The 11,705-nt window shown below is 43.3% G+C and overlaps 1 protein-coding gene across 1 annotated transcript; it reads right to left on the bottom strand.

The window, feature by feature from the left end:
* Window positions 1-8,340: 8,340 nt before the first annotated feature.
* On the bottom strand, window positions 8,341-11,480 carry LOC147450884 (organic cation/carnitine transporter 4-like). The gene is made up of 2 exons (XM_086519877.1): window positions 10,863-11,480; window positions 8,341-9,971 (listed from the first exon to the last, which is right to left on the bottom strand). The coding sequence occupies exons 1-2, from the start codon at window positions 11,329-11,331 to the stop codon at window positions 8,698-8,700; spliced, it is 1,743 nt and encodes a 580-aa protein (XP_086376003.1). The 5' UTR covers window positions 11,332-11,480; the 3' UTR covers window positions 8,341-8,697.
* Window positions 11,481-11,705: the final 225 nt, after the last annotated feature.

The raw sequence follows: 11,705 nt of genomic DNA, 5'->3' as shown, positions 1-11,705 counted from the left end.
TATAATGGAGGGAGAATGAGTTTTGAAATCCTTTCATAAAGGGAGTGGATATCTTTTAATAAAGGGAGAGAGTTAGCTATCAATTAGTAGGCAGGTCTCAGCAACTTGACAGCTACTGGCAGTGGGCCCTACTTTGTGAAACGAGGAAGTTACCTTACAAAAATGGGACAAATCTCAATATTTTAAAATGCTTTCTTTCATTTTTGTGATATTTTCCATGCATTTCTACGTTACATAAGGTTGCTGCTCATTGGTTGCACCTTATTTTCTCTCTCTTCAAAAAGGCCCTCCAAATCACCTCCAAAATTTTCTAATGCATGCGGTCTGCCAGTTTTGATTGTCAAGATTGTGATGCTCTAACTATGGACTATGATGGGCAATTTTTGGTTGAGCGTTTTCAGCACCATTCCATACACTTTTGGGAGCATCATGAGCAATTTTTTGTTGACCATTGGGCATACAATACTGTCCAAAAGGTACATCTTCTCAAAAAATAACTCTCTTGATTTCTTCAATCCTTTGAGATTGTTTGCACATGCGATCCTCTCAGAAGATCACATCATGGCTACAGATAATTCTCCTCTTTTGGGATCCCATAATCTATATCCATTTCACCATCGTCACCATATCCTAGGAATACACACTTACAGCCTTTGGCTCCAACTTGTTGCAGTATTCCTTACGGATGTGCACAAGAGCTTTGGAACCAAGCACTTTCAAATGAGCGTATGAAGGTGGATTTCCCGACCATGCTTCTTGGGGAACTCCCCCACCAAAAGACTTGTGTGGTGACTGATTAATCAAACGTATGGCTATCATAACAGTCTTTTCCCAGAAACCATGGGGTAACCCAACATGAGATAGCATACATTGGACTTTTTATTGAATAGTCCGATTCACCCGCTCTGCAACACCATTATGGGGTGGATGATGAGGTGAAGTCAGCTCCCTCTTTATCTCTTTATTGTCACAAAAGTCTTGGAAATACTTTGACACATACTCACCCTCATTGTTAGAGCACACACTTTACCTTAGTGCAAACCTGATTTTCAACAAGTGCCACAAATTATTGAGCTTATCCAGGGCCTCATCCTTATGCTGGAGCGGATATAACCACACCTTGTGGGTAGAATCATCCACAAAGGTAACAAAATATTGATTTCCCCTAGAGATAGCCTTGGCATTTGACATACATCAGAATGTGCCAATTCCAAGGGAGAAGGTTTCAATGAAAGAGATTTCTTGTGAGGAGTTTGAGCATGCTTGCCATAGATACAATGATCACCAGTAAACCTTGCTAGCATCATTTTTCTGAGCACACATCTCCTCAAGTCTAGTCAGCATAGCATATCAAAGAGTCAGAAACTGAAAGCTCTATCATAGATTTTGCAAGCTAATCCAAATCTTCCCAATCCAATTGCTCTATGTCTGCTCGTTGTACCCCCTTTGTCTTGATAGGCTTCATCTGTTTCTTTTGCACCAAGACATTATATCACTATTTTTGCCATATGACAAAATTGTGTGCACCCTCAAGCTTCTTGATGTGCAAAAGATTACTACTGTCACTATTGCTTGCCATGAATTCATCCCAAGAAAGGAAACTGAAGCCTCTATTGACCAGAATCTTAAACTCGGTCTGCAGCACTAATAGCTGTTGACAAAGAAGCACAAGATCAACTGCACAAATTGTTCTGGGCCAGTCTCAAATAATTTGCATAATTCAAATTATCTAGCAATCTGATTCACCACCTTAAATAATTCGGATTCAGATCTTTTGCGCTTCTAAAATAAAACTTTTGAGCAATTTTGAATTTTGAAAATCAAGTCCAAAAAAAGGTTCTGGCAAACCCTTGTTGCTTGCCTAACTCAAAACTGAGACCAAGATTACAGATCTGAAAGCTCGAAGGTCATAAGCACCTCAAGCTTGTGTACACTCTTTGCAGGTCTGCTGCTTCCCCTGCAAGACCAAGATGACCTTTCTCTGAATCATGCACATTGCTACAGTGACAAAGACTGTCTACACACTCTGATATTGAACGCGAATTTCGAAGCTAAACCAGAACTCTACTGTCGAAACACAGCTCTGATGCTGATCCTCGCTCACGGCGCCAGCTTATGAAACCATAGCCCTGATACCAGTTTGTAAGAATCGAGTGAAGCTTGAATTGGAGATTCAGACTCAGCAGTCTGTTCAATCATCAGATTCAAACTTAGCAGTCTACAAAATTCAGACACAACAGTCTAATTGTACTACAGAATAGATGCAATAGTAAAGTGATGGAGATGCATGCACAGAAGATGAGTAGAAGTTACAGATGGAGAGGATAGCTTCGACCCAACGTTTATGGGTACAAAAGAGTTGTACCTCTTTAGGGTTTTTCTAATAGATATAGTGTAGGATTACACAACCACCCGATAAGGGTGCAAATATACAATTGCCCAATAAGGGTGCGGACGAGCACGTGGTCCTTTATTCCAACAAGTTAGTCCCTTTCTTCAAAGACACTTGGCCATCTTCACCCTTATCATAAATAAGAGGCGGCTCTCACCTAGGTCATGATCCTTAAGCTCTGAATGCAAGCATGGCATCCGCCCAGCTATAAGATATGTCATATTGACCATGCGAGAGAGAGGGTTGTTATCCATGTTATTGACCATGAGAGAGAGAGAGAGAGAGAGAGAGAGAGAGAGAGAGAGAGAGAGAGAGAGAGAGAGAGAGAGAGAGAGAGAGAGAGAGAGAGAGAGATGTCATATTGACCATGTGAGAGAGAGGGTTGTTATCCATGTTATTGACCATGAGAGAGAGAGAGAGAGAGAGAGAGAGAGAGAGAGAGAGAGAGAGAGAGAGAGAGAGAGAGAGAGAGATTTTATTGTCGGGCTCATAGGGGCTCCATCTCACTAGAGGTACCCTTGTCATTCAAAGTTTTGAGATATAATGATTTTCTTGGAATTATAGAGATATTTTTAAAGGGTAGCTAACAAATTTCACTCAATGAGGCAATGCGGTGTAGATCTCCATATGAGACAACATAATGATGCAACAGTGACTGAACCTGACATCCATAAACTTAATGAAATGGGAAGGGGTAGAGAGAGAGAGAGAGAGAGAGAGAGAGAGAGAGAGAGAGAGAGAGAGAGAGAGAGAGAGAGAGAGAGAGAGAGAGAGAGAGAGAGAGAGAGAGCCTCCTTTAGACAGGAATCTTGAATAATAGGCCTTGAGTTCAAGGCTATTCAATAGATCTTTGAGGTCTCTTAAGAAAGCATCTTATGGAGTCGGCTTTGGATCATTTTTGCTCCTTTTTTTTTTGGAAAATAGCTCACAACTTGTCAGTTTAGTTTTGTATTAACTTGCAAAAAGTGTACAAAGAACCTCCAACAATCCAACTGCCTTATAGGTATTTTTGAAAGGTGGACCCCCCAGGTCCTCTTCCAAGAACCAGATCGTTCTTTGACCATACCACCTGCCAAGTTCATTTCATCCATCTCCTAATTTTTAAGCCAACCCCCTAGAGGAAGGACAGTCTTTAAATAAGTGAAAGGAATATTCTACATCTGCTTTACAGTCAGAATATAATCCCGAACCTAGGCCTCGAGCCACTTTGTGTGCCAAATCTTGTTCAATGGAGTCCACCATTCTCATGAGAACAATAGCTCTTGGTAGACCTCCTTCTAAGCAAAGATTCTATGATTCTATCTTTTGGCCATAACCAAGCTCTCCAATCCAAATCTAATATGTAGAAGGGTGGGACCCAGAAGTTTAATGCCTCTAGCACCCTATCAACTAAGACCCTTTCATTTAGTGAAAGACTGAACTGTTCCGCAAATTTGTCAGCCTTTTGCCACCCTCCATCCTCTTCATTTGTAAAATTTTCCAAATGGGTCAGACCTTTATTGTTCACTTTCCTGGCTTACCTCTCTCCAAAAGACACCGAGTAGCTGATTCCAATTTTAGAGAGCCATGGAGACCAATTAAGGGAGGAGTTCTTGAAGTACCTCATTTTCTCCCCCCATTTAAGAGTGGATGCTACTCTATCCGAAGGAGTCAGCTTGGTTGGTTGAGCATTCGTCCTCCATGCGGCCAAGTGACCGTGATATCGCTCATGGACGTTTATTGTATCATGCGAGCAAGAATGCGTGCTGCTACAAAAAAAAAAAGTGGATGCTACTCTTTTGCATTTTCTAACTAGTTTTCTAGTGGATCCTCCAAGTTCTAGGATAGCCTAGCCTATGGCTAATAATTTGTCATGTACCTCGATACCCTTCCATTGCCCCCCCGTGAGAAATGCAAGTGGCTTTACCCGTCATTTCACAAGCCATGATCGCCTAGACTTGATCCTAATGTACCAAGGAGACCAACAATTTCACACAACAAGCTTCAACATGCACTTTGGGGTTAAGGAGTTCGATGCCTTTCAGGTCTTTAGGCTTGACAATCCACTACAATTTCCCCTCACTGCTAGGGCTTTGAGCTCTTCATATTGCTTTTCCATAGAAACCTTTTAATCTACTAACATAATATGGCGGAAGGGGGAGCCCTTTACACGTGTTGCGATCTGCAACCTGAAGACTAAAGTCCAAAACTAAAAAAAGCCCCTTTGCACGCGATAAAGAGGGAGAGAGGGGGAGAGAGAGAGGCGCCTTGGCCGTACTAGTTGGCTTTAAGAACCTTTCTAATGGCATTTTGAGATAGGCAAGGGACCATAAATGAGTTAACAACGTTCACTTTTCTACTTAAAAGGGAAGGAGAACAAAGTTCCGCCTTCGTTATAAATTTTAAAAAGTTGAGCCTGTCTCGAATCCTTCTTGCAAAATGTTGAGGCAGCCATGTTTTGTTTTGAACACATTTTGGATAAAGCAATTTTCGGTAGAAAACATTTCCTTACATATATTCTCTCGATGAATTTTCTAAAACGAAAATTTGACCTAATTTTTAATATTTTTACATTATTTTTGTCAAATTTTCAGTGAGAATTGACCTTTTCCTCTTGCTCTTAAGTGGCATTTTTGAATTTCAAAGCGGCACAAATGTAAGCCGAGACACACTTTTCCCGAACACTGGGATTGACCTTTCATCCAAGCCCTGCTTAGGATAGTTCTAAGGCTGGGTTCAGACTGAGCTGGCGGAAGGAAGAAGTCTTCGCAAATTTGCTGCCGCCTAGTGTGAACAGTGTGGAGGCGGAACCATGAAAAAGCAAAGGGGGTTGAGAGAGGCCATCAATAAGAGTGCCTCAACTTCAACCAATCAACTTTTGCCATGGAACATTGACGCCCCTTTGCAGTTTTCTTCCGCCGCCTAGTCTGAACCCACCCTAAAGCTATATTCTTATGCTCTTCTCTTCTCTCTCTTTCTCTCTCTCTCCCCCCTTTCCCCGAAATTTTGTAAAAAAGTCGGGGTTTACAGCATTTCAAGTGGGCTTTAATTGTGAAATCCTAGCTAGATTTTGAGCTTTTTCTTGCAAAAAAAAGTGTAAAGATTAACAAACTTTAGTGTAAAAATTAGCAAATGCTTTCTAATTTGGACCTAAAAGTAAGCGTGCCCCTATTTTTGAGCTTGCCTTGAAGAAAAACGGTAAAAAAAGTTACAAGCATTAGTGTAAAAATTAAATTATGACCTAAAAGTAAGTGTGCCCTCAAGGGTAAGTGCAGAGAGAGAGAGAGACAGAGAGACAGAGAGAGATGAGAGAGCAGCAGCTGCAGCTGAGCTATGTCCATCCAACAAGCTGTCAGCTTTACACACAGGCACCTCTTCCGAGGCCATCTGCACATCGAAAATCCAATACACGCTGAGCTGCACATGCGCTGGGCGATTGCCATCATGCCCACAATACAGGTAACAGCCCCATCACCCCATCTGCATGCAACACACGCTCCTTGGTTTCATGCAACTTGCCATGTGTGAACTTCCTTTCCTTTTTCTTATAGTGCCGAAATACGATTTTTTATTTTTGTTTTGTTGTTTGGAGGATTGCAAAGTAAATTAAAAGAAAGTGTTACAGAAAAGCCCTCAAGGCACACCCTTACAAAGATACAAGGGAACATTACCCAAATATCTCTCTAGTTTGTGGAAATTCTCAAAATACTCCTCAAATTTTAAAAAAAATCCCAAAATACCTTTTTATCTATTTCGGTTAGATTGTTCAAGATTTTCTAATTTTTGACAATTTAGGTGTAGGGAATGGTCCTTCGGTGACCATTCCCCGAAATAATTGTGACCGCATGGCGAGCGGCCTCCTGGCGGGGAGGCCGCGAGCCATAGCGGGAGCAATTATTTCGTGGGAATGGTCCGTCAAAGGTTAATGGGAGGGGCCCCTGAACACGGCTGGCGACTGGCCTCCGTCGGTCGCCAGCTGGTTCACATGCATTGTGGGGAAAGGTCCTCATAAAGACCACCCATGTATGGCTGCAGCCTGCCATACATTCTGAGTTCTAGACTCTACATAAGGCTGTGTAAATAGGGCAAAACCAGCTTCTCAATGCTGAGTGCTGAATACTTTTGTCTTTCCCCTGCTTCACAAACTTGAGAGTGGTAGAGCATTGAAAGAAAGATCTTGTTCTCATCAGTGGTCGCACAGTCACACGGTGCATAGTTATCAGTTACTTTTCGAAACAATTGTGCACCTGTTATTTGTCTTATATGCAACCATGCAAAACCTTTTGAAACTATGCTGATTTTGGCATTGTCGCATTAGTAAGATGTTATAACTATGATTCGCATGACCACATCCTTAGAACCCTTGGTCGCACACATACACAAGTTTCGTCCATCGTATATGTAACTTTTGGCCATTGATGTTGGCCTCGAAAAGACACAGGAAGTTTTGGACAAATTCTCACAATATTTCCCACATTGTGACTTACCTCAACATCATGAGCTTCTGTGAGGGAGGCGCCGCATACCTAGCTAGGCACGGGAGGCCGTTGGTCCCCTGCCCCCAATCGTGCCTAGCTAGGTATGCGGTGCCTCTCGAGCAGAAGCTCATGATGTTATGCATTGTATGAAAAACATTGAGAAAGACTCTGTTTTCCTACATGAGAAAATTTCTAAATCTTCTTGTGAGAGCTTGAGAGTCTCACAATGGGTTAGTTTTTGACTGAAGGTTTTGCATACTAAAAGGAGAAATTGTGGAGTACAATTAAGTAATTAAAGATAGTACTATCTTGCAATTGAGTCTGCTGCACAAGCCCAACTATAATGGCTTAAGCATGGCCTCGAAAGTTTTTAAAATTCAATAAAATGGAAGGGGATGCAATACAATTCCCTTTTGGGTAGGACCAAGGCACCTTAACAATTTAGGGTCCTTACTGATGTAGTCATCTCTGTTATTGCTTTGTTGAGAATTGCTCTCTCAAAGAACAAAATGAATATGCAGGATTGCCTTACCTTGGCCTATTGATCTCGACCGTTATTACTGAAATTATAAGTTGAGGCACACTTTTCTCAAATACCAACTGCATTAGGTTTGGCAATGGGTTTCCATCTAGTAGTAGGGAGAGTTGCTTAAAATTGTGCCAGTTGAAAGATCAACATTGCAGAGTTCCAATTGAGAAAAAGAAAAAGTTAACCCAAGGAAAAAGAAAAAGTCCCTTCAGAAACTCTGTCGGAAAAGTATGTGAGTCATGCAACGGTCTACATGCTCAGGAGCCATGTTTGTATGGGAAAGTTTGAACATTGTAACATCCTCAAATGCTACTACACTAACTGGTGTTCAAGTCCATGTAGCAATTTGCAGTTGTCCATTCATGGCTGAACCATATAGAGCCTTTTCCGGGTGTAAATAGGATGAAGCCCACCTCAAATTTTGCACATTGTTGAGCAGCCTCTGTAGGTGTCTCCATATCCACATGCACAAGAAGTTTTGGACAAATTCTCACAATAATTCCCACATTGTGACTTGCCTCAACGTCATGAGCTTTTGTGAGGGAGGCACCGCATACCTAGCTAGGTATGATTGGGGGCAGGGGACCTCCGGCCCGGTGGGGGGGCCGGGGTTCCCCTGCCTCCAATCGTACAGGGGGCCGGGGTTCCCCTGCCTCCAATCGTACCTAGCTAGGTATGCGGTGCCTCTCGAGCAGAAGCTCATGACGTTATGCATTGCATGGAAAACACTGAAAAAGACTCTTTTCCCACATGAGAAAATTTCTAAATCTTCTTGTGATGGCCATACAGTCATTTGTCATGAGAGAGAGAGAGAGAGAGAGCTTGCCAAAACATTTTTCCCAACCAAAGGAAATAAGAGAGAGAGAGCGAGAGAAACATTTTTCCCAACCAGAGAGAGAGAGAGAGAGAGAGAGAGAGAGAGCAAGCTTGCCAAAACATTTTTCCCAACCAAAGGAAATAAGGGCACACTCAAAATTCTTCTAGTTTTTAAGTCGAATTTCGAAGCATTTGCCAGTACTAAAACTTGAGGATTTTTGCTGGTTTTTGATTACAGAAAACTGGGCTAAAAGAATAGCAAAGAGGCAAAATAGCAAGAAAAATTGACCCATAAAGAGCACTCAAAGAATTGTGGGTATCTTATACAATCAAAGGTACAACTCTCTCTCTGTCTCCGAAGCTGTTAGAGCATATCTATCAAAAATGCAGTCTCTGGTTTCACCCCTTGATTGTTCATATGTAGCACCGTGACACTTTAAACCTCGTGTCTTCACGTCATCTGCATATTTGGGGCTGAAAGAATCATATATGAAGCCAATCTACTAGCCTTCAGATCTTTCTGCCCTCTGCATACCTTCTAAAGTCTCATACAAAGGGCTATGAAGAGTCTCTGGAAGCTTGAATGCAAGGAGTCCACCAATCACAGACGCAATTGCAAAGATGCCAAAAGGAATGGCTGGATGCAACTTGCCCAGCACAACTACCATGGGTGAGACTATTGCACCGACTTGTGCCGCTTGGCTTGCGACACCTAGCGCTGCATTCCTTACCACAGTTGGAAAAAGCTCAGCTGTGTAAATGTAGAGCAGATTGTACGCACCCGCCATTCCAAAAATTGTCACCACTCCATAGGCAAGCCTCATTCTACTTCCACTTGATGCTCCCAATCCCCAATCCTGGATGGCCGATGAGAAATACAACAAGCTGTTGTCTTGCTGCCCTGGTACGAATGCGCCAAGCATGCAACACAGTGCACCTAGAAGAAATGTGGCCATCAGTACATACCGTCTTCCAAACTTCTCTAGCAAGATTGCTGTCAGCGCAAAGGCTGGCATTTCCGCCACTGCATTCAGAAAAACGCTCAGATACAAATTGGTGCCGAGATTCGACACATTCAAGCTTATTCCATAATAGACCAAGGCGACACTCAGCCACACGAAAATCATGATTAGCATTCTCGCACACATAGAAGGAGACCTCAGTACATCGAGAATTGTCCCGGATGCTCGCTGGGACATTTGTGTGCACTCTAGATTGACAAAGTCATCATCTTGTGATCCCAGCTTCTCTGCAGTTTGCGCAAGGTTCTCAATGTCTTGATCATCTTGCTCAACTGCCACAGTAACATCCTCGGGAAGAAATTTACCATTCCATTTGGCTATGGAAGCTAAAACCTTCATTGCATCATCTGCCCTTCCTTGCACGAGATACCACCTTGGCGATTCCTTCAAAAAGGGTAAAATAAGAAAGCAGTAGATGAGCGACGGGATGGATGCAACTATGCAAAGGTGTCGCCACGATGAAGTAAATAGAGCAAGACCAGATAGAGCCATGATTCCAGTAGAGAAGAAGTAGAAAGTTGACATGCCCACAGGCCCTCTTTTCGAAGGGCCCACTGACTCTGTGGCCAAAACAAATGATGAGAGACCAAGGCCTCCGGCGCTAACCCCAGTCGCAGTGCGCAATGCAAAGTAGGTCCAGTAGTTGGGAGAAAATGCAGTAAGAATGCCAGTTACTGCATTAAGGATGCAAACAAGAGCTAGCGTGCCCTTGCGGCCGAGGCGAGAGTCGGAGAGGCAGCCAAACAAACCAGCCCCTGCCATGGAGAAGTCACACAAAAATGAGCACTACTACATGGATGATTACAAGCACCACCAGCACAAATCTTATGTGCATATACCATACAAAATCCATGTTCATCACAGTAGCATACACATAACCATTCACTAACATCAAGAGCTTCTGCTCGAGAGGCACCGCATACCTAGCTAGGTATGCGGTGCCTCCCTCACAGAAGCTCATGATGTTGAGGTAAGTCACAATGTGGGAATTATTGTGAGAATTTGTCCAAAACTTCTTGTGTCAAAGCCCACAATTAGTACGCATACATGCACATGTATGTATCACGCGACTCTGCTGCACCCATTGCTAGTAGACTCACAAACACTGCACGCACGACAAATCTACAACTGCACAATATGTACAGACTAGGACAGGAATGCAATATGTGGGTCATTTCTGAGTGATGATACCTGTACAATATAGGACTCACAATGAAAATAGAAATAGTATAGCATGAGCTCACGACTCCTCACATCGACAGCCCACATTGCAAAACATGCAATCGTGCTAGTTTACACACACATACATCTACAAAACAAGCATACCTTCCAAGCTCATAAAAGTACAACTGGGTTTAATTAGTAGGCGGTAACAACCCACATTGCAAAATGACAATCCACACACACATAAAAATGCACGACGACCCCATCTTCCAAGCTGTAAAGACTATAACTGGCATTCCTGGTGCTCATCCTATAGCTCGTGACATCGACGACTACACATAAAAACTGCACAAACAAGCACATCTCCCACCAGAGACTATCAGTGAGCTTAATGGACCTCACATTTTCCAAGCTCCCCAAAAACACACCTAGACTATAATTGAGTTTAATGGAAAGTCTAGAGCTTAGTTTGAGATGAATACCAAGTAGGGCGCCGATGAAGAAAGCAGATTGCACCAAGCCAATTTTGTAGTCCTCTCCACAGATGAGGCCCCACTCTGACACCGTGGATTGATGGCGGCTGACGACCCAGTTCCAAAGGGAGGGGTCCAAAGAGCAGAGAGTCGAAGAAGGCGAGCAGGTACCTGCCAGTGAAGCGGAAGCTGAGCATGCCCAAATAGGGGTTTTGTCCGCAAAGATCATTAGCATGGTCTGCAGAGCCTCTAGAGTCCAAGCAAGGCTTGCGAGGGAGAAGTGGACAAATTGGGCCAGCCCGAATTCGCCTGCCCATCTGCTAAGCACATCGTCAATGGAAAGACAGTGCCGAAAAAGCGGCGATGGCGATGACATGAGTGGTGACGGCCCCGACGTCTCTTCATTGTCCGCTGCTTCATGGGCGAGACTGGATGTCGGTAGAAGCAGGGGCTCCTCTACGCCTACTGCAGGATTCATGGAAAGCACTGGCGTGTGCGCAGTAGGTACTCGAGAGACGAGCACCCAGCGGAGAATCGGCACCGCCCAGCAATTTAGGTGTGATTTTGTGGAAGAGTAGCTTTTCTGAATTGCTTTCTAATAAAGCACGCAGAGAAATGAAAGCGAAAAATACGTGCTTTCCCAGGGTCCCGACTGCAGCACTCACGTCATTTGAAGAACCAGGATATTCCCTCTGCTTTCATGAAATCTAAAGCCTAAGGCCCGTGTCACACACAGGCACCAGACAGGCTCAAAAACAGCCTGTCTAGGAGTTCTTCGTGTCACATAGGACAACCCACACAAAAATAAAAATAAAAACTTATGCTAAAACAACCACCACCTAGAATAAGGTT

The sequence above is a fragment of the Adiantum capillus-veneris genome, chromosome 9 (assembly GCF_014529385.1).
Source record: "Adiantum capillus-veneris isolate H3 chromosome 9, ASM1452938v2, whole genome shotgun sequence".
In the NCBI taxonomy this organism is placed as follows: domain Eukaryota; kingdom Viridiplantae; phylum Streptophyta; class Polypodiopsida; order Polypodiales; family Pteridaceae; genus Adiantum; species Adiantum capillus-veneris.
The sequence above is the reverse complement of the archived record's forward strand: the minus strand, read 5'-3'. Positions and strand labels throughout refer to the sequence as shown.